The following is a 22,687-nucleotide window of genomic DNA, read 5'->3' on the forward strand; positions in this document are numbered from 1 at the left end:
TTGCGGCAAGCAACCTGGAAGTGGAAGTTGGTGGGGAGGGTTAGTGACCCGGAAGTGTAAGGTGCGGGGGTCAATATGCCGCTACCCGTCCAAGTCTTTAATTTACAGGTATCGAGGAAGTTTTGGGGGGTGGGTTGGGTTTTTTTTTAAAAAATGGAGGGATGTATGTGAGACCGGTTAGAATAGATGGTGGTCTGAGAGGGGTGGATCTGGTGGGCCCGCTCCGGTTACCGCCGAAGCTCGCGCTCCTGGAGTGAGTGGAGTGAGCGAGCGAGGGCGTGTGTGTGTGAGTGAGTGTGTGAGTCAGGTTGGCTGGCTGGCTGGCTGGCTAACAACCTTATAGACGTAGGAAAAGAAAGGAGAAGCCAGGCCCGTTGACTGGGTCAGGGCAAAGATGTTCGGCTGCAGTTAGGGAGAGCTTCCTTCTCTCTTGGCAACGAAGAGGCCTGTCCTGCCTTTGGCTCCAGAGTCTCCTTTCGCGGACTCTTGGATTCGAGCCCTCTTATTCGGTGGGCGTTGTTAGGGTGATTCCTGGGGATGGTTGGTGTCAGGGCTTAACATACAATTTTTGGCAGCTAATATAGCCACTTTGTTTCATTCTGGTGCAAGTGGATTGAGCCCCACTGAGTGCTGACACTAAACTATGTAACTTAAATACTGCATAATATCTTTTTGAGTAGAATTCTGAGGTAAAAATATTTTTTTCAGAAATTTTGTAATATAGTACGTTGAAGAAGGAGTTTTGTTTTTTGCTTTTAAAAAAGCAATCATTTCCCTGCCTACGTGCACCACAGTAAGGCCTTAGATGAGACCATAGTATTATTTATAACATGGGGAATTATTTGATCACCTGACCATGACATGCTCCTCCAGTTTTTGGGTACAGATTTTGTTCTTGCCATTAGGTAAACATAATTTTAAAAATAGGTTCTGGGTTTAAAGTTTGGAGTAATTGAGTATTTTGTTGCTTTTCTTAGCAAACCCAGAGCCAGTTTGGTGTAGTGGTTAAGAGCATGGACTTCAGTCTGGGAGAACTGGATTTGATTCCCCACTCCTCCACATGCAGCTTCTGGTGTGACTTTTTGGGTTAGTCATAAGTTCTTTCAGAGCTGTTCTCTCAAGGACAGTTCTTGAGAGAGCTCTCTCAGCACCACCTACCTCACAGGGTGTCTGTTCTGGGGAGGGGAAGGGAAAGAAGATTTTAAACTGCTCTCTGAGACTCCTTTGGGTAGTGAAGGGTGGGGTATAAATCCAATCTCCTCTTCTTCTACTTCTTCTTTTGTGGTCCAGCATTTGCCTCAAGAGAGTAGACAGATCAAAACCAACAGAGACAGGGTATCTGAAGTATGGAACAGTCCTTCTATATTTATAGTTGTTGTGGCATAGTACCTTCTTAGAGAAATAAGTGAATAACAGTACCATTCTAAATAGAGTTACACCCTTCTAGCCTGTGGATCTCAGTGGGCTTAAAAGAGTGTAACTTTGCTTAGGATGGCACTCTAAAAAAAGCAAAGAGTGTAACTTTGCTTAGGATGGCACTCTAAAGCACTGTTTCCCAAACTGAGCCTAAGCATTGCTCCTTGATTTTTCTGCCTCAGACATATTTGGGTCTTTGGCTATGATGACATTGTAACTGTACAATGTGCTTGATCTCATAGGGTGTTCGAACAAAATATTTATAGTATACCTTGGGAAGAAATACATGTGTCTTTTCTCTAGCGTGTGCTGCCATCTCCAGTGAGGCTCACAATTTCAGACTGTATTTGCCATACTGAGATTTAGCCTGTAGATTAAGCACTGTGATGGGCTAGCACATGATTCTCTGACAGTATAAAACATCTGGCAGCATCTCTCTCTGTGTGTGTGGGGGTGTCAGTCAAGGCTAAGATATAGTGTAGAGTACTGTTCGGTTTGAGCTTTTCAGTTTTCTAGCTTTCACCTTTGTAAAGGTCCATGCACAAATTTTGTGCCATGTTCCATCTCCCTTCTCTTAGAGATGTTCTGTAGTTAACCATAAGAGAAACTGACTGCAAATGCTACCTAATAGAGAATTTCTTGGAATTGATCTAATCTGCTTATTGTAATTTATCTGATCTGTTGATTGTAATTAGTGGGTGTTGAATGCAAGCCTGTGATGTCTTGGAATTCTTTGATTGACAGTTTCTTAAGTATGGAAGAAATGAAGGCCTACAATGAAAGCATAAGTTAGCCAAAGCATATTATTCTAGCCCTAGGATGAGTGAGATTGTCTATGACTGCCAAGGTATTAACTACCTTTCTTTCCTTTAGCAGCCGGCAAGCTCTGTGTCAGGGCGAGGGGGTGCAGAGAGTCAGGACAGGATGAGGGATAGTTCAGTTCCAAGCTCAGCTTCATCGTCAGTGACAGATCTATTCTGCACCCCTCACAGCAGTAGGTCAGACCTCTTCCTCCCAGGTACATCTGGAGACTTCAGCCTGAGTGCCAGCTTATCAGCTTGTACCCTGCTCTATGAGGTATCTCAAAGGAGAAAGTACTCTGGGGTGACTGCGTGAGAATGGCTTAAATGTTACCAGCCTTAAGGCATATTTATCTAAAACAGCTCCTTTCTCAGAAATGAATTAATCTGTTTAAAACAATAAGGGATTTTGCACGGTATGGCTGAATGCCATGTTTAAATGTTTGTGGTACCCTAAGGGTGGACAGTGGGATTGGCAGACCAAGTTGGGGTGAGGGGGAAGGAGTGGGTTATAATACAGGGGTGGACTGAAAAGTTAAAATGGCCCTGGAACAAGTCAAGCAAAATGGCCCCTGTGGTGCTGCAAGCTAGCACTACAGGGCCACTCACCTCGACAGTGCCGCTAATAGGTGTTGGCTCATGCATTTTCTCCTCTTACAAATTGGCAGCAGTGTGAGGAGAGCCCATTGGTGAACTTACACTGATCATCATTACCATTAAAGGTCCAAGACAACTGTTCTCTGAGGTACTGGCAGAGTTCCTGGAGCTTGCTCCTAGGCAATACCAGGAAATAACCTTCTAAGTTAAATCATCAGTCTGACCCTTCTGTAACCTTTTGCAGAAGTTGAAGATGAATAATTTTGTGTTCTAGCACCAGACTTGTTCGTGAATAAGAAAGAAACTAAAATTCCATCTGAAAACCTTCCAAAATACTGTGTCCAGAAATCTTACATTTTAGGGAGGGGTGATAGGTTTGTGGTTTGAATGCAGAGAGTTCTAGGTTCAGTTCCTGCTGTCTCTAGTTAAATGGATTTCAGGTAGCAGAGTTGGGATAGACCTTTGGGATAGACCTTGGAGAACAGCTGCCACTCAAAGTCAGCAGCTGTGGGCTAGATGGACCAGTAGTCTCGTTCAGTATAATGTGGTTTTTGCCACATTCAAGATCAGACCAACAAGCTTAATTTTATCTTGCATAAGTGTATCCCCCTGCCCTCCCTCCCTTCTATAGGTGGTAAGGTCTCAGTGGGAAGGACAGAAGGGTCTGGGCTTGAGGGCTGTGGAGAGAGTATTAACGCATGGAAGGTTCAGACATTCTTTTCATCGTTATTAAATCACTAACCATCCTTCTGCTTCCCATGCATTTTAGTTTTCTCTTAAACTACAAGGGTACACAAAAATTGTTGAGACTAAGGAAACTAAAAGTTTTAGCACCATTACTGCACATATGTGTCTAATTTTACATGATTTGTTGCTGCTTTAGCTAAGAGGATATAAAAAGAGCAATTTTCCTGGAGGAATTTTTATGTTAATGTCCTTCAAGAAACCGTTTTCACATCCAAACAAGTGCTATTGGGCTCCTGTGTGTAGTGGTGAATTCTGGCTGATGTTTTTGGTTTTAATATTATGGCATAACCTGCATGTTTACCTCTGTTGGTTTCTTCTTTTTAATGAACAACTTTGGAGTCTGTAGTTTTAATTGGAGGTATGTAGAAGAGGTGCTGAATCACTTTTCTTGGTTTTTTCCCCTCAAATTGGCTTCCCAAACTGCATCTCCTCCTACAGAATTTCAGGTGCATAATACCCACTGTAGATATGCATCTGAAGCAGTGAAAGGAGGGAGTGCTTTTGAGTAGGAAACCAGCTCGCAGGTAAAGAGTTAAACATCCCTCCCACTCTTCAATTTAAAATTGCAATCTTCCTACTTTTAGTTTAAAACAAAAGAACTGTTAGAATTCATTACACACACTTACACGTAATGTATAGTTTGTGTAGGACACTGGCCAAGCCTGCTGCGTCTCAGTGATGCCCTGCATCAACCAAACAGGGTTTTGCAGGCGAAGACATACATTTTCCTGCTCATCTGTATCATGACTCGTAAGCTGTCAGCCTACCATTTGTAGTAAAGTGAGAGTGTACATTTGTTTGGTTTCTATCCATGCTTTCCCAAATAGCTTTGCTTTTTAAAGTTGCTTTTGTGTGTCATGATTGGAATGCAAGAGCATGCAGAGATGTGTTTTGCGAAATCATGAAACAGCTTCCTCTGGACACATGACAAACCAAAGCTTAAGGCTGTGAGGTTTTTTAACGTACTGATTCTTTTTCTAAACACAAGCTTAAGTAGGCTTGGGTAAATGAACTGTGAAAAAATAGGGAAGATCTTTTTTGTTTCCTTATTTTACATTTTCTTTATTTCTCTTCCAAACATAAAAAGACTTCATGTGTCCTTGATTCTTGGGCTCAAGCGTGTCATTAGGTCATGACCATGAAAACTTATAATCCCAGTTCTTATAGGTAAAGAAGTTTTCAGGTGTTTGTAAAGACCTTTCTCATGCCTGAGATCTTGGGGCACTGCAGACAGTCAAGAAACATTAGTAACCTACATGGGTTGTGGCCCAGTGGTAGAGCACCTGCTTGGCATGCAGAAAATCCCAGGTTCAATCTTTGTCATTTCCAGTTAAACTATTAAGTGACAGTTGATGAGAAATACTTGTACCTACTGGATACTGACCTTGATGCTCCAATGGTCTGATTCAGTATAAAGCAGCTTCATGTGTTCCTGGGCCAATGGTCTAGCTCAGGAGAAAGCAGCTTGGTAAGTTATCATCAAAGCTTCTGTGCTTCACCCTGAAAAGCCACTAAGAGCATTGCTAAAAAGAGATGTGGGAGAGCAATACTTGAAATGGTAGGCAGGTCATATCTGCTGATGCAGGAGGATCTTTCTCATATGATTGGGAAGGAGACTCTTAGGTTCTGTTTTACATACATATTGCTGCTGTTGCAGGGTGCGGTAGAGCCCATGCAGATTGATGTAGACCCACAAGAAGATCAGCAAAATGCACCTGACATCAACTACGTGGTGGAGAATCCAACTCTGGTATGTACTAGAAGGTAAAAACAGCAGACAGGTCATAGCTAAGCTATATAGAAGTACTGGTCGAAACAGACATTCGCTCTGTATCTAGCATAGGTAGTGTTTTCCTCAAAAACATCTGCCAAACATTCCCATCTAACTTGTGTGTTCCTGCTCACCTATATGTACGGACTAGTATTTTCCATTTTTGTTTTTGTCACTTCCTAGCAACTAACCCCCCTTCCTATATGTAATGGTTGAGAAAATTCTGTTTCATTGTATCTGAAGAAGTGTGCTTGTACACAGAAGCTTATACCCTGGATAAAACTTTGTTGGTCTTAAAGGTGCCACTGGACTCAAACTTTGAACATGTCCTAGTTGGTTTTCCAACTTGGTCTTTTTAGCATCTTGAGGAATTGGCTGACCAGCATTGTCCATATAATGAGCTCCATGCACAACACTTCCTATCCTGAAATGAAACATCTTCACAATGCCTGTACTTGGGGTAGGGGATGGCTGCTGTGCCAGGCCCTTTCTTGAAACCAAGGGGACCCATACTGCCTCTTTGATGAATCTGGGGAACCTACTTGTTTTTGTGATATAATCCTTCCCCTCAGTAACAAGATGTTCTTAGGGTTGCAAATGTAAAGGCTTTGGGTCACTGCTGTGAGGTTAGTTTTGTACTGAGCCTGGAGAGTATAGAGATCACTGAAGCAGTCGGTTTAAAGAAGATTTATTTAGTTACAGGTTATGTGGTGAATTCTCTTTAAAGGTTGTAGTTACCAGGTCTGCGCATCACCAGAGTCAGGCCTCACAACTCTGTCCTCTCCCAGAGGCAGAGTTAAATCACTGTGCCACACTATCAGGCAGATATACACACAAAATTATTTGCTCTCTTGCTGAGACAATTCTCTCCTGCCTCCACTTTCCTTCAGGCAGCCCTCAAGTCCCCTCTGGAAAGAGATTGGCTGCTGGAGCAGCACTCCCATTGGTTGAGGTGTGAAAAATGTTGGGTGGCTGTTTTACCTCTCAAGGGCAGGACTGTCTCCTGACCATCGCAGCTGCATTCTGCTCTTCCCCCTCTGACAGGCTATCCCTCTTCTGAACCACATTCTTTAGGAGAGGGTTATGATATGGTTCTGTCACCAAGGCCAAGATTGCCATGAATTCCCAATGCTGAAGACTTCTATTCTGCACTTGCTTGTAGGAAGGAAACCACTACAACCTAAATTGTAAATTGGACCAAATTGTTTTAAGTTTATTCATTTATTTGTAATATTTTCATGCTGCCTCTTCAGAGTTCTTTTCGAGGCAGCTTACAATTAAAACACATAGTATAAAACATAAGCCATTAGACATACACAGCATTAAACTGTCCATAATAATTGGTGTACTGTATTTTATCATTTTGTATTGGTTGACACAACAGTACTTCATCAAAAGTATTGCTTAACAAAGATAAATCCAGGTAGTCAGCTGTGTTGGTCTGAAGGTTAACAAAGAGACGGAGCTGGTGCAGATTGCTCTTGTACAAACAGAGTACAAAAGCCAAAAGGTGAGGTAGTTATAAATATGAGTCATAAAAGGACAGGATTTTGGCCCAGAAGTGATTTCTACCTGACCCAGTGGCACAAATGGTGGGGAAGACATTTCCCTGTCCCAGCCCTGATCCCAGAATCCTATGGTTCCTCTTTTTGGCCAATGGAAAGAGGGATCAAGCTGATATTTGAGCTACTAGCTTAAATTCTGTCTCTTCTTCCTGCTGGGGCTTGCAGGATCTAGAGCAATATGCAGCGAGCTACAGCGGCCTGATGAGAATTGAGCGGCTGCAGTTCATTGCTGACCACTGCCCGCAGCTGCGCGTGGAAGCACTCAAGATGGCTCTGTCATTTGTCCAAAGAACATTCAATGTTGACGTTTATGAAGAAATTCATCGGAAACTGACTGAAGCCACAAGGTACTGATATGAAGAAGAAGCTCAAAATGCCTTGTTTGAGATGCATAACTCTGAAGAGAAATCTCTAGCTATTGAGGACATCCACAATGGCCAAAACAAAAGGAGTCTTGTGACATGTTTACTGAAGGAACTCTTGTGGGCTAGAGCCCATGTTGTCGGATGCATAAAATGAAATCTCAGCAGAGTGATATAGGTAGCAGAGGGAATTATGAGCAATGGTTAGCAGGCTATGAAATGGAGGAGGTACAGCTTGTGGTATTTCTATACAAACCATAAAAGTATACAAGATAAGCATAGTGACCATTTTCAATAGTGCATTTAATGCTTGTTGTGTAGGCTAAGGTATTAGATCTGTCCAACTGTTTGTTAATATTTCAAAGGGAGATTCCTGTGAGAAGTTGTTGAATTAGAATTCATAATTTCTTCATTGGAGTCTCCTTTTGAAGTTTCTTTGAAGCATGGTGAACCTCAGGTCTGCTGAGGAGAACCCTGCTAGATTGAAACATTTTGCCGCAGATTGTTTGATCTTGAATTTGTGTCTGCATAGAGGCATGACCAATTTGTCCTATGTAGACAGCAGATGGATGTTGACAGATGATAGCACATATCACACTGGAGGAACTGTAGTTTCATGAGCCCCTGCAAGTGTGGCTGACATTATTAGGTCCTGAAATAGTGTTGCCTGAGGGGATATGGGGACAGAGTTCATATCTGGGCTTGTTGGAGGGTGTCACCCCTGGGCTAATGTCTTTGGCAGGTAGTCCGTTGTTGGGGCTGGCTGTAAGCAAGTAAAGTTGTGCTTCCCAAGGTCTGTGCGATGATCTCTATGCACAGCACTTATTATTCTGAAATGAAAGCATCCTCACAAGGTCTTTAGTTGGGTTAGGGGGACTAACAAAAATAAAGCCATAGTACACAAACTAAACATCTGAATACTACTCTTACGGTTTACCACTCTTCACCACTCTTACCGTTTATTGTTGTACGTAGATGATAGTTGACTATGTCGCCCATACACATTTACTGCCTCTTCTTTGCAGAGAGCTCCAGAACACACCTGACGCTGTCCCAGATGGAGGGATGGAGCCCCCTCCTCTAGACACAGCTTGGGTTGAGGCAACACGCAAAAAAGCTCTTCTCAAGTTGGAAAAGCTGGATACAGATCTAAAGAACTATAAGGGGAATTCAATCAAGGAAAGCATCAGGTGACATGCACTAAGATCTTTTAGACAAAGCAAAACATAATATCCTGATTTGAAATAAGGAATTTTACATCGGTTCCAGAATATTTTTTCATCCAAGATGTGCCTTTGGGAGTTGCTTTGTGGTTATACAGTTGGGGTTCATCTTTCAAAAATGGCATCTAATCCATTGAAGTAGATAGGTCCAGGAACTTGGTTTGTGTTCATCAGGTCATCTGTGTGTAAATGTTACATGGATGACCTATTTAGATAGAGAAGACCTTTCATGTGTATGTTCTCTCAGAATCATTCCCAACACTGCTTTGTATATATGAAATGCTTCCCACACACTTTCACCCCAGATTCTGCAGCCAGAATATATTGTGTTGGTTAAGTTATGTAAACGTCTGCTGTATTCATGGTTTTCACAGAAGTAGCATTATTTCAGTGTGATGGGCTTCTGAATATTTTGAAAGGAAGTGAATGTATAGAAGGAAAAGTAGAGCTGTCTGTAAACAACAGATGGAGACTTTGTAGCACAAAAACACCAAGGAACTGTTCCTAAATACCTTTAGTGATTGATGTGTCTCTCAAGATGGTTGCTGGGTCCTAATACAGAATAGTAGAATATCAAGCATATTTTCTGTAACTCGTCAAAATCTGTGAAAATTTGTATAATGTTAGAATCCATGAAACCCTGGTTTTTCTCTATAACACACTTGGCACCTAGACTTCCATCAGGGTTAAGCAAAGGGTTTTTCAAAAAGTTATGTATATATCCTTATCTATTTTTTTTTTTTGCTGCTATGCCATGTCCCTTCTTTCTAGGAGAGGCCATGATGACTTGGGTGATCATTACCTTGACTGTGGAGACCTTAGCAATGCTCTCAAATGTTACTCACGAGCCCGTGATTATTGCACCAGCGCAAAACATGTTATTAACATGTGCCTCAATGTTATCAAGGTATGGCATGTCAGTGGCCCTTTACAAAGGGGACACGCCAATGGAAATCTGTTTTTGTCAAGGACTCACATATAACTCATAAAACAAATCTCCCCTTTTCTTTTCCCTATGCTCTTTGAAATATACAGACTGTTAACCTTTCCCCAGCCTTTGGTAATTCCTAGCTTGGACGCCCCCCCCCACCCCCCCAAGCCTTCTTTTTCTCAACTGTGCATGTTACAAGAACACAGAATGACCAGTAACTGTTAACCTTTGTTCTTACCCTAAGTCCTCTTTCAGTATTGTGGTATTTCTGCTTGTTTCCTTGCAGGTCAGTGTTTACCTTCAGAATTGGTCCCATGTCTTGAGTTATGTGAGCAAGGCAGAGTCTACGCCAGAAATTGCAGAGGTAGTTTGCTTTTTTCAACATGAATATAACCAGAAACCCTATTTGACACTTGCAGGCCCATGCTTTTATTTCATCTGATACCCTGGCTTAATATGCTGAAGCTGCCACAGTCTCCTCGGCCTCCATAGTCTAGCTCTAGATAAGTCTATTTGGTCCTGTCTCATTTATTTATTTATTACTTTGGATTTGTGAATTGTCCAATCCCTGCACACACAAGGCCCCGGGCAATGTCCCCTTAAATAGCTCTGCTCTTCCTTGGATTGTGAGGTGGAGGATTGTCAAGATAAACTAGTGACTGAATTTCAGGGTAGTGATCAGGTTCAGAAATATCCCGGGTGGGGTGGGTGGGGTGGGGCGCAAGGATGCCATTGGAAATGGCAGCTTAAAACCGATGCTTCGCAACTCTTCCTCCTGAAAGAAACAACTGATCGCATCAAAATATTAGAAGAACGGCACTGGAAAACAGGAAGTAAGAAAATTTTGGGGGACATATCTGGACTACAGATTAACCCATCAAAATCGTAAATGTTCCCTATACATCTGGAACAGACAACTTTATCAGAGATTGTACCCATATAAATGGGTCACAGAAAATTGGAGACATCTAGGGGTACAAATACCCCTTAATCCAAAACACCTCTTTAAAAGCAACTACCAAAAGCTATTTAAAAACATTAAGAACGAATTAAATAAATGGGAATCCCTAAAACCATCTTTATCTGACAGGCTTCATATAATCAAAAGCTTTATCATCCCAAAATTTCTGTTCTTATTCAGGGCCCTCCCTATATTTATAGCTAAAAAAGACTTTAACAATTGGCAAAATACCATGATGTGATTCTTGTGGAACGGTAAGAAATCAAGATTGAACCGAAACATATTACATAGACCATCAGGCTTAGGGGGGATAGACTTTCCCCATTTATCTTCTTACTACCAAGCCTCTATTCTGTCTCATATAACTCAAATGCTATATATAGATCAACATAACCCCTGGATGCAGATAGAAAACAAGTACTCCAAACCATACAATCTGCAAGAAATGTTTTGGATTCCACCAGCACGCATGGCCGAAAATGATAAAAAATAATTTCTTGCTCACTACATCGATTAAGATATGGGACCAAAGGAAGAAGCTTCTCCCTCCAGGTATATCATTACTAACAACTTACACAAATCAAGAATGGTTCCCACAGGGCATGCTACCTAATGCATTCGAAAAATGGATAAAGGTGGACTTGAGACGGCTTTGTGACCTTGTGCAAAAAAGGCAAAATACAAGAAAAAATCTAGTTTGGTCAGAAATTAGAGGAACACGTCCCCTGGTTTCAATATTTACAGTTAAAAAATTTAATAGAACATCTGGCTGACTCAGGGCTATTTCAAAGAAAGTTGACAGACTTAGGAAAAGTAATCCTAGCTTTTCCTAAAGCTCTGAAAGGGGTGCTTTTAAAATTTTACAAAAAATTAATGAAAGAAGATAATGCAAACAAACTAGCCTATCAAAATAGATGGGAAGAAGAACTTAATCTAAATCTACAAGAATCAGACTGGAATGATATTTGGGCATCTCCTGCAAACAAATCCTCAATATACAATATCCGGTTACAATTCTTTAAAATGACTTCAAGGTGGTACCTCACACCGCAACAGTTACATAAAATAAATCCAACAATATATCCTACATGTTGGAAAATTCTGGAAGGCAGTGATAACACAGATAAATAGGATCTCAAATACCATGCAACCCAGAGGTGGCACTGCTAAACTTACGGAATGATGTTATGACAGGGAACAGCAAAGAACTCACCTCAATGCTACTCGCTGCAGCTAGGCTGACAATAGTAGCGGCGTGGAAATCACCTTTACCGCCCACTATAACGGCTTGGCAAGAGAAGATCTGGGATCACTTCATAATGGCTAAAATCACAGACTCCTTGAATACAGCGAATAATAGCAATATACCAACTTACACTAAATTTGTTAGGATATGGGCCCCAGTGCTTGAATACATGGTAACGAACGATATACTTCCAGCAAAGCAAATATATCATAAATTGTTATATTTATAGTTCACTGTTAGTGTATACAAATAAGATAACTCATGATCCACAAGACTGCCAACTCTCAGAAATACACCCGTGCTGTATAGTATTATGACTATCTGTAAGTTATTAATTTAATCGCAACATACAGAAACTACAACTTATTGTGTTTATTTGTATTTTGTAAATCCTTTAGCAAAAACAATAAAAATATTTACAAAGGTAAAAGAAAAGAAAAAAAGAAATATCCCGTGTGAAGTAGAACGGAGTCCCAATTTTCTTTTTGTCATGCTTGGCAATGTGTTGTGTATATGTTCTCTATGTGAGCCTTGGGTGTACCCATCTGCCTTTCCGGATATGCTGCTTGGGCTTTGCTGAAGGCCAAGGTAGTTGCACAACAGAAGGGCCTTTTCAGTCAGGTTTAATGGAAATAATTAGCTAAAAGCCTTTTGCTTATTTGCTGATTCTCTACCTTTTCCTTTCTTCCCCCAACAGCAACGAGGAGAACGTGACAGCCAGACGCAGGCAATCCTCACCAAATTGAAATGTGCTGCAGGTGAGCAAGTGAGATGTGTATTTTGTGGACAGGGTGTTCCCCCACACACACACACATTGACTTGTCTTTGTATTAGGCAGACTTGCTGTGTATACATAGTGCTACCTGCAGGCACAATAACACTTCCTGCCCAAACAATTTCCTGTAGAAAGAGATCCAAGAACAGCCTTCGTATTTTAATGTCTTCTTCCATAGTACGGAAATATGTAACTCATGTCCCTTAGTCCTCATGAACAAAATATTTAACTGGTTTTGCTTCCTAGGCTTGGCTGAGCTAGCTGCCCGGAAATACAAGCAGGCAGCAAAGTGCTTCCTCTTGGCCTCGTTTGATCACTGTGACTTCCCCGAGGTAAGGACTAGGAGGAATTGTGAATAGGGGTTTGTTTGGAGGAGGTTTCTGGATGAGGTTCCAGTTTTGGCCTATTTCAAGTTGGGTGTGATTTATGAAACAGCTATATTCCTCGAGGACTAGCACTTCCTCGAGTTTAGAATCTCAAAATAGGGGTCAGGCTATCTAGCACTTTCTTGCTTACAGCTGAAGCTCTGTATCAAAATGTTATTCCTCAGAATCCTTCTTCCTTTCTCTAGCTGCTGTCTCCTAGCAATGTAGCTGTGTATGGTGGCCTGTGTGCACTAGCTACCTTTGACCGTCAGGAATTGCAACGCAATGTCATCTCCAGTAGGTGAGTGGTTCAGCCACAAACCAGTTGAAGCAGAGTCCTTTGTAGTTTGAGTTGCTCTTAGCCTTTTGCAGGCACTTGGCTCCCTGGAAGTCACAGATTCAAATGAGACCGTAGTTTAGTGATAGAGTCATGGATGAGCTGCTATATGTGGACCTTAATTTTCCCAAGAACAATATGCCTACCCAGTGATATTGCCTGAAGATGAATGAAAATAGGTTGTTAACATCCTCTTAAATTAAAATTATAGAGAATAGGGTAGTTGTATTTGGTGTCTGTTCATCTTTCCCTCCTGTCCCTTCTCTGTCACCCTCAATAAAGCCCTTTAGCTGTTTCGCCCTGACCTGGATAGCCCAGGCAAGCCCAATCTCATCAGATCTCAGAAGCTAAGCAAGGTCAACTCTGGCAAGTACCTGAGTGGGAGAACTCCTTGAAATACTGTTCTCCCTTTCACTCAATGAAATTGCTGAGCAGGAGGGTTAGAATGGATAAAAGGAAATACTTCTTCACCCAAAGAGTGATTAACACATGGAATTCACTGCCACAGGAGGTGGTGGCGGCTACAAGCATGGACGGCTTCAAAAGGGAATTAGATAAGCATATGGAGCAGAGGTCCAGCAGTGGGTATTAGCCAGAAGGTATAGATAGGGGCTCTGGGGCAAGTGATGCTCTGTCTTCTTGGTGCTTGGGGGGGTCAACAGTGGGAGGGCTTCTAATGTCCTGGCCCCACTGGTGGACCTCCTGATGGCACCTGGTATTTCTGGCCACTGTGTGACACAGAGTGTTGGACTGGATGGGTCTTTGGCCTGATCCAACATTGGCATCTCTTATGTTCTTAAATACAGGAGGTGGGGGGGAGGCTTTATTCAGCCACCTCTCTCAATATCCCCCAAGCCCCCAGTAGGGGTCAGTCGCCAGAGGTTGCCATGACTTCCAGGTGCACACACTCACATGCACATATGGAAAATACAAAACAATACCCAAAAAATGCCCTTTAGCTGTTTCATTGTGACTGTAGCTTGTGCAGCAGCTGTGGAAGGGCAAGAGTGGTACCAAGCAGGGGAAAGATTAAGTAGCTCCTCCCCTATCCTGTACTCCTGATTTCAACCTGGTCAAGAGCTGAGATTCAGTGGTAGAGGGGAGCTGCTTTGCATGCAGAAGGTCCCAGGTCCAATGCCAGGCCATCTGCTGTTTAAAGGATCCTGAGCAGATGTTCAAAAAGTCCCTTCCTGCAATATACTGAGCTAAATGCCTTCCCTCAACAAGTGGCACATATTTAGGATTCAACTAGGTCTACTGGCTCTTTATGCCAATAAAGGTTAACTGAACTGAACTGGCTCTTTGTGCCCATCTTCTGGCACTCTTAGAGTAGGGAGTAGTCTAGAGGCTAGAAGAGAATATGGAAGACGGATGATTCTAGCCTCTAACCACTGTTGTCTCTGCAGTTCCTTCAAACTCTTCTTGGAGCTGGAACCACAGGTCCGTGATATCATCTTCAAGTTCTATGAATCCAAATATGCCTCATGTCTCAAGATGCTGGATGAGATGAAGGTGCGTTCTAGAGGTTTGAGCGAGTGTATATAGAGAAGGGGCGGGAACAGCATTTATGTGGCTGCAGTTTAACTCTTTCCTACCATGCAAACTTAACTTTTGGCAAGAAGCAGAGATGCATGGTTGAATGAGGAAGGTGTTCACTTATTTTGAAATCACTGTGTTTTTAATAGATGGCAGTACCTTGTGGAAGGCTGCTGCAAAAAAAGACAGAGTAGACTGTTGTGTGTAAATGTTCAAAGGCACCTGTCAAATCCCCTCCCCACAAAAACTCTCCAAGTGCTTTTTTATGATTACCCTATACCATTTTGGCAGGTTGCATTAGTGCCCTAGTCTGAACTGATTGCTAGCTGTTTTATTGGTCTGGTGTTCAGTCTGCATGAGGGTTTTGTATTTGTCTGTTGTTTGCTAGACTTTGTTTATGGCTGCTGTTTCATAATTGAAGAATTTTTAATGCGTTGGCCTGTTAATTGTTTTATTGTTTTAGACCGCTGGTTTGTTTCTGTACATGTGTCGAGTGAATGACTTTGCGTGCATACAAAGAAAAATCATATGTATGCTGTGCAGTTACATGGATTCTACTCTTGTTCACTATACCATGCACAGGTTGGGGAAAGCATTCTGGGTGAGAGGAGAGTGGCCATGGCTCAGTTGGTAGAGCATCTGCTTGGCATGTGGGAGGTCCAGGGCTCAATCCCTGGCATCTCCAGTTAAAAGGACCAGGCAGTAGGTGATGTGCAGGATCTCAGCCTGAGGCCCTGGTGTGCCTCTGCCAGTCTGAGTAGACAATACTGATCTTGATGGACCAAGGGTCTGATTCAGAATAAGGCAGCTTCATGTGTTCAAGTCTTCCCAGTAGCATTATTTAGTACTGTTCTCATTTTGTACAGGATAACCTGCTACTGGATATGTACCTGGCACCTCACGTGAGAACGCTTTACACACAGATCCGAAATCGGGCCCTCATCCAGGTAACTTCTCACTAACAGTTGAAGGGATGTCATTCTCTGACTGGCCTTCACTGAGTGCAGTGCAGAGAATAACTGATGGACACTTCTTTTTTTCCTGCATTCCTAGTATTTCAGCCCCTATGTGTCAGCAGATATGCACAAGATGGCCACAGCATTCAACACCACGGTGGCAGCTCTGGAAGATGAACTCACTCAGCTGATCCTGGAAGGGCTGATTAATGCCAGAATAGACTCTCACAGCAAGGTGAGTGCCTATATCTCTGACTCTTGCTGAAAATTTATGGCTCCAGAACTGACTGCTTGACCTGCCTTTTCTCCATGATGCAGTATGCTGCATTGATAAATATACACTGTGCAATATAAAAGTAAAGCCTGCATCACATGCCAAAGAAACCTTGAGGCTTTAGATCTGCTGGAGCATCTCCATAGACTGAAGGATTTCTGATTTTGAAGGGTAATTGTCTCACCTTCTCCCTTTTGCTGCTGTCTAAAACATTCCTTCCAAGTCCTGCAGAGACGCTCCAGTGAATTCATCTCGGACTCTTGAAAATCCACTTGTTGCACAGAAACATAATATATTTGGGAATTGATCAGAAATTTGGGAGTATGGCTCAATTCTTTGCTCTCCATGGGCAAACATGTGTCCTTGATGAAAAAGACTGCATTTTATCATCTACACTAGGCCCGGCAACTGGCTTCCTACCTGTCTCAGGAGGACCTTGCCACAGTAATTCATTCAACAGTCACCTTGAGACTGGACTACTGTAACACGCTTTATGCAAGGCTACCTTTGAAGGCGCTTTGGAAGCTGCAAGTGGTCCAAAACACAGCTGCCAGATTGCTGACAGGAGAGTCCTGGTCAGCGCATATAACACCTATCCTGCGGCAGCTGCACTGGCTCCCAATTAGTTTCCGGTGCCAATTCAAAGTGTTAGTACTTACCTTTAAAGCCCTAAATGGCCTGGGACCCTCATACCTTCAGGACCGCCTCTCCCAGCGTGATCCTCCCTGTCTTCTCCGATCTTCATTTCAGAATTTATTGAAGGTTCCTGGTCCATGAACTGCCTGCCTTGTGTCAACAAGGGTGAAGGCCTTCTCAGTAGTGGCCCCTGTCCTGTGGAATCAGCTGCCCGAAGAGGTGTGTGCCTTGCAGGACCTCCCTAGGTTCCACAGGGCATGGAAGGCTGCTCTTTTTGGGGCATCTTTTGAGTGATTGTGATCCACCAGGTAGCTGGTATGTTTCATCCACGCATCCTATCCTGCTGGATAGTGGATAGAATTTTTTTAATAACTTTTTAATTGCATTTTATCACCTACATCCTAAAGGGAAGGGGACAGGGGGTAAATGTTACGATGTATATATAAGTATCCTACATTAATAAGAAAGATCAATTTATCAAACTTCCGGTTAACGTTAGCTTAATCTTAATACTAGTCTCTGGTGTTTTATAATCACTTATATGCTGTTGAAACATCCATTTATCTTACATGTTTCTTCTTCTTGTACTTCAGATTCATTTTAGGTATTTTAGGTGCCCCCTTCTCCGAGTCTGAGGTTTCCGGGGTACTGCTAGAGCTACTTGAGGTGTCTTCTGTTCCTCCATCACTGGTTCCCTCTTCTTCGATATTGTCCACAGGTTTTTTGTCATCTTTACTTGGGCTTTGTTGTTGTTTCAAAAAATCTTTGGCTTTTTGGACAGAGTCAGTTTTATTCTTCTTCTCTTTATAGTTGAATACAAGTCCCTCTGGAAAAATCCATCTATAAGTGATTGAATTGTTGTGGAGGAAGAAGGTTAAACCGCCTTCGCTTCCACATCTCGAATGGAATGTCCTTTAAATTTTTAACTTCTTTGTCTTTAACCTTCAGAACTCTTCCAGATGTGGCTTTCAAAACATTGTCTCTAGTAGATCTCTTAGAGAATTTCACGTATATTTCTCCAGGCAGTTTTTTGACCTTTATAAAATCTGGATAGGTTCAGTAAGCCAAGTCCATATTATTTTGCAGGGTCTCTTGCTTAAGAGCTGTCATTGGTGCTATCGCTTCACTTAAAATTACTTTTAAATTTTCTCCTTTTTGCTCAGGAACACCTTGAAAGTGTAAGACATACATTGATCTTTCCATTTGGAGTTGCAGCAATTGGCCTTTATCTGAGACTCTTTTTCCACTTCCCCCAGTTTTTGTTCAATATCTTTGGTTTTTGTTTCAACTCTCTTGATAGCTCTGTCTGTTTTGTCTGCTCTTTTATCGATCTGTGTTAGTTGCTTTTGGACACCATCCAGCTTACTGTTGATATTAGACATCTGCTCCAGCAGGGGGCGCAATGCCGTAGCTAGCATATTGGGAAAGTCAGCAGCTGCTTCCTGTGTCTGGGTGGGAGTCGTTAGTATGGTATTTCCTGTGAGAGGTTTCTTTTCCGGAGCCATTCTTCTCCCTCTTCCAGACACTGTTTATACAAGGAGAAAGTTTTTGGATTTAAAGTCAAAATTCTCCGATTTAAATACGCTTTGGATTATTTTGCACCTTTCGGTCTCAGTTGCAGTCTCATACGGTTAGTTTCACTTATTTCCTTTTCTTTCTCATTCAGGGACTGTTCGGTTTCGGGAGAGGGGGTGATTCCCCAATTCTTCCCCCACCTGCCACTTGTTTCTCAAGTTAAATCCAGTCGACTTAAAAACTTGGCCGCTTATATGGGGGATCGCTAAACTCACTGTTTTTTCATGTTTAAACCATTGTAGGAGGGAAATCGCGCTAGATCACTTGTCCACTCGTCCAACAGCCAGCTCTTTTCGCCATAATGGCTTTGCGATGGCAGGACCTCTCGGGGTAGGGAGAGCCTCGATCCCTCAGCCGTCGCCTTGGGGGTGGCTCTCCTCTGCACCCCAGGCTGGGATTGCCCTACAAGGACTCCGAGAGGGCCCGGATCCAGCCAGGACCCTTCCTGTCAGCCACAACTCGGCACGTCTCCATCAGGAGCTCAATGGGATGCGTTCGAGCCTCAAGTCACCAAAACTGGAACTCTATAGTGGATAGATTTTAATGGGGATAGACTTTTAACCGTTTTAAATTTTAAAGATTAATTCTGGTTTTTTGTATTGTTTTTATTGATGTATTTTAAATGCTGTTAGCTGCCCTGAGTCCCATTCAGGGGAGAGGAAGCAAGATATAAATTTGATAAATAAAATAAATTTTGACAGAGATTGATGTAGTGCAAGAGAGGCTAGTGCTAGTGTGGCATTTATAAGCAATGGGAGAGGAAAGGAAATTATGCAGGAAGCATAAGCTGTACTGGTTACTGGAAGACCTGCCCAAGTCATTTTCGGTTTCTGAACTTTCAGCGGCCATGAGCCCTACTATTCCATTCCCCACAATTCCATGGGAAATGTTTTCTCTTGTCCAAAGGGGCTCCACAGTGCTTCTTTCCTCCCTTTGTGACCTGTCTTCTAGCAAGCTCTTGGTACGTGAGCATCCGCTGATATGTGGCTGCTTTTCCAAATGGTACTAGGAGTGCATTGAGAAGCTCAGCCTCTGGAGGTCTCCAGCAACTCTTTGATTTTTTTGGTAGATTTTATATGCACGAGATGTTGATCAGCGCAGCACCACCTTTGAAAAGTCTTTGCTGATGGGGAAGGAATTTCAGCGCCGCGCCAAAGCTATGATCCTGCGAGCAGCTGTCCTACGTAACCAGATCCACGTGAAGGTCAGCAAAGAGTCCTTGCCTGTGAATTTGGAACAGGAGCTGGCTGCTTTTTAGATAAGCTGATAAATAGTTATTATTGCTAAGGGAAGTTGGTTTGTAGTGAATGTAAGTAAGAGCATTATGGGCAAGTCGGCAGGTGCCATGAGAGTAAGCCACCCACCTGCTCTCATGTTCTGAATTGCATTACCTAATAGATTTACCTAATCTAGACAATCAAACAAGATTAGATTTATGCTTCTTTTTTTAAAAAAATAAATCCCTAGTCACTTCAATATAGCTTTATTACAAACCACTTTGTGGGAGTCTTTTTGGGGCAACCACAGTGTGGCACTGTGACTGAGGAGACCTGGGTTCAAATTTCCACTCAGTCACACAGTTTACTGGGTGGTCTTGGGCCAGCAGCTCAGCCTCACCTACTTCAAAGGATGGTTGTAAAGATAATCTTGAAGATGGAGAGCCACGTATGCTATTCTGAGCCCCTTAGTGTACTGATAGTGCGATGTATGGTAGTTTAAAAGGCAATGTTATCAATACTGTAAATAACTGAAGGTCACATAAGTAAAACAGTAGTCCCCACAACAGCTGCATTACAAGAGCTGGCAGACTGCTAAAGAAAGAGCTACCTGTGCCTCTTTGGGGCTGAAAGATTATTTCAGGTTTGCAGTAGCTTAGTAGTTCTTTGAGTTGATGTGTTAGCAATGTTTTTCAGAGGATAAAATGAAGTCTAAATTCTCTGATCTCCCAATTCTTGCAACTCATTGCTGGGAGCAGGAAATGTTCATCTCATCCCTGATTATTTTGGTGGGGTTGGGTAAACATGGTTGCACATCTGCTCCTCTAGGCTGACTCTCTAGGGGTTTCTTACATTTGTCTGCTGCCATGGCAACTTGGGGGATGTCAGAGAGGGGTGTCGTTCTAGCATGTTGCTCACTGGGCCTTTGGTCTGTTCCTTTTTTTGCAGTCTCCTCCTAGAGAAGGAAGCCAAGGTGAACTCACTCCAGCGAACAGCCAGTCCCGAATGAGCACCAATATGTAATGCTCTAGGAATCATCAAAAGACTCTTCCCCCCACACTGCACCTGGGAGCATGCGCATCCAGCATCCGAGCCACCAGTGATCCCTGGGTGCTGTTTCTGTCTCTCTGAGTGTGGGAGGGGCAGGACTGTTGGGGGGGGCATGCCTTAGGAGTCAGGTAATTCCTTTTAGAATTGAAACTTCCATTAGATGCCGCACTGCAAGAATATGTGAGCATGTGAATGTGCATCTCATCCTTCCCCAGGGTATTTCACAAACAGAGGCTTATCTTGGGTTCTTGCACTTGCTAACAGATCTCTGTAGTTTCCATTCAGTAAACCACAGTGAGAATATGGAAGGATAGGTGTGTTCCTGAAGAACTTCTTATTCACAGCATTGTTGTCTCCTACCCTGATTCTGGCCCAAATAGAGTGCCTCTCAGGTAGCACCCATAGGAAATCTGGTATCCTTTCCATCCAAGGCTTGTGTTTGCATTTACCCTGGCTCAGCTCCATTTCAGTCTGTTCTTCCCTTGGAAAAAAAAGAAAGCCTGTGTTCTGGCTTGTTCTTGCATCCCTAGCCCTGTTCTGGCTATTGTTTTAATGTTTCCTCATCCAGATTTACTGCTGTAATGTGTGGTGGCTTTCTGGCCTATCTGGACAACATGACAGAGGTAAATGGCACAAAAGAGCCTCCACCTGTATTCAGGCAAGATCCTGCCTGGCTGTCTGCACTCCCGGTACCACTTCTTGTTTATCCTTTACAGAAGAGGGTTGTGGTTACAGGTCAGACATGGATTGTGTTATGTTAATGATAGTAGTTAAAATGTTGATTATTCTGCAGTTTATTCCCTAGTCCCAGGAACAAAAGTTACAGATGTGGATCTAGCCCTTGACAAACAAGACACTGTCAATGATGTTTAGTTTAAAAACAAAGTTCTCTCTTATGCATTAAAAAGCATAATTGTAAAGATAACTGCAGCAATGAATTACTCTGGTGGCTCCCCCCCAAAAAAAACCCTACATGTGAAATTCTAGCACAAGAAACTGAGGAACCAACAGCTGTATGAATGCCCAGTTTCAGAAATGTTTATAAAATAAGGAGTGGTTGCATTGTAGTCTTTTCAAATGGCCTTATTGGGTTGGAACATAAAGCAGGTATTGCAATCCTTTCGGGCAGTCTTTGAGCAGACAACATAAAGGCTTGATAGTAAAAATATGTCACTTTTCTAAAAATAAGGAAGAAAACCAAAGCCACGGAATTGCCTCAGGTTTTTGAGATGTTAGTACTGTGGGATACAAGAGGGGAAATGAAGCATTGGGCCTTCTTTCCCCCCTGTAAATAATCCCTCCCAGACAATGATAAGGGGTGGGAACTTGGGTTGTTTGTTTGCTTAAATGAAAACTGAGCTTATCAGAATCCAAGTGCTCCTTAACACACAAAGCCCTGAAGGATATCCAAGGTTCAGAGAAATAGGCTGCCTCAGTCAAATAGCTGTAAACCAAACCAACTTTCCTGTTCATTGGAGCTCTGGCTAGTAGGCTGAAGTTGAAAGTCCTGTTTTGTTTGGCAGACTGCTGCCATATTAGTAACTTATTCTCTGGAATCTGTGTGGAGGTAAGGAAACAAAAACACGTGCACCTTTCTGTAGTCACCTGCTTCCCTCTCTTTATCATATGAGCTTGGAGCAGTTATATTCTGATTTGCATGCTCAGTGTATAAACTTGTGGAGTACCACAAATCCAGAGTGGGGAGTGTTTGGGTGGTCCATGATGCATTTGTGTGGCTTACAGTGCTGTCTCAGCAGAGTTACACCCTCTAAGCCTATGGACTTCAGTGGGTTTAGAAAGGTGTAACTGCTTAGGAGTGTCCTGCAAGCGCATCATCCCTTCAACTGCCTAGTCTCATGAGTACAGTACATGAGGAGAGGAAGAGTAAAATGAAGTCCTCCACTCAATGAGTACTTTTTAATAGCATGCCGCGTATTTGGGAAGTGTTTATGGAAACCAAGAGTTTTAGCAAGCAGTATTAACTTCCAGAAACAGAGAGAGGTAAATGCGTTCGGAACTGTCCTTTATTTCTGAAAGATGCTGTATTGTGGTTAACAGCACTTTAGATATTTATCCGTGTCATCCCAAGTGGACCTTTTAGCAACCAATTTGTTAGTTTGTGTGGAAGGAAATGCACATTCTCTTGTATAAAATAAGATAAAACTTGGTCTACTGCAGGCCTCAGCCTAAGAGAAGAGGCTGCTTATCAGGGCCAAACTAGATGTGACCAAATTCTCGTGGCTGTCATGAGGCCAGGGCCGCTGTTTTAAAGTCATTTAAAAATGCCCTGAGGGCCTGATCAAGATTGGGCCTGCCGCGCACTGCCTCTTGCCCCCCCCCCCCCCCC

General features: G+C 42.7%; 1 protein-coding gene across 3 annotated transcripts; it reads left to right on the forward strand.

The window, feature by feature from the left end:
* Nucleotides 1–16: 16 nt before the first annotated feature.
* Nucleotides 17–22,686, forward strand: GPS1 (G protein pathway suppressor 1). Of its 3 annotated transcripts, none has more exons than XM_015420368.1 (14): nucleotides 17–108; nucleotides 5,218–5,310; nucleotides 7,062–7,243; nucleotides 8,284–8,448; nucleotides 9,253–9,388; nucleotides 9,699–9,776; nucleotides 12,317–12,377; nucleotides 12,641–12,726; nucleotides 12,966–13,060; nucleotides 14,503–14,608; nucleotides 15,499–15,579; nucleotides 15,686–15,823; nucleotides 19,143–19,277; nucleotides 20,239–22,686. In XM_015420368.1, exons 1-14 carry the CDS (start codon nucleotides 76–78, stop codon nucleotides 20,311–20,313), a joined length of 1,464 nt encoding a protein of 487 aa, XP_015275854.1. In that variant the 5' UTR covers nucleotides 17–75; the 3' UTR covers nucleotides 20,314–22,686. The 3 variants fall into 3 exon arrangements, with proteins under 3 accessions (XP_015275854.1, XP_015275853.1, XP_015275855.1); XM_015420367.1 differs by lacking the exon at nucleotides 17–108 and adding an exon at nucleotides 2,303–2,493; XM_015420369.1 differs by lacking the exon at nucleotides 17–108 and having other exon boundaries at nucleotides 5,303–5,324.
* The last annotated feature ends 1 nt before the right edge of the window (nucleotide 22,687 follows it).

The sequence above is a fragment of the Gekko japonicus genome, unplaced genomic scaffold (assembly GCF_001447785.1).
Source record: "Gekko japonicus isolate JY-2015 unplaced genomic scaffold, Gekko_japonicus_V1.1 scaffold360, whole genome shotgun sequence".
Lineage (NCBI taxonomy): Eukaryota > Metazoa > Chordata > Lepidosauria > Squamata > Gekkonidae > Gekko > Gekko japonicus.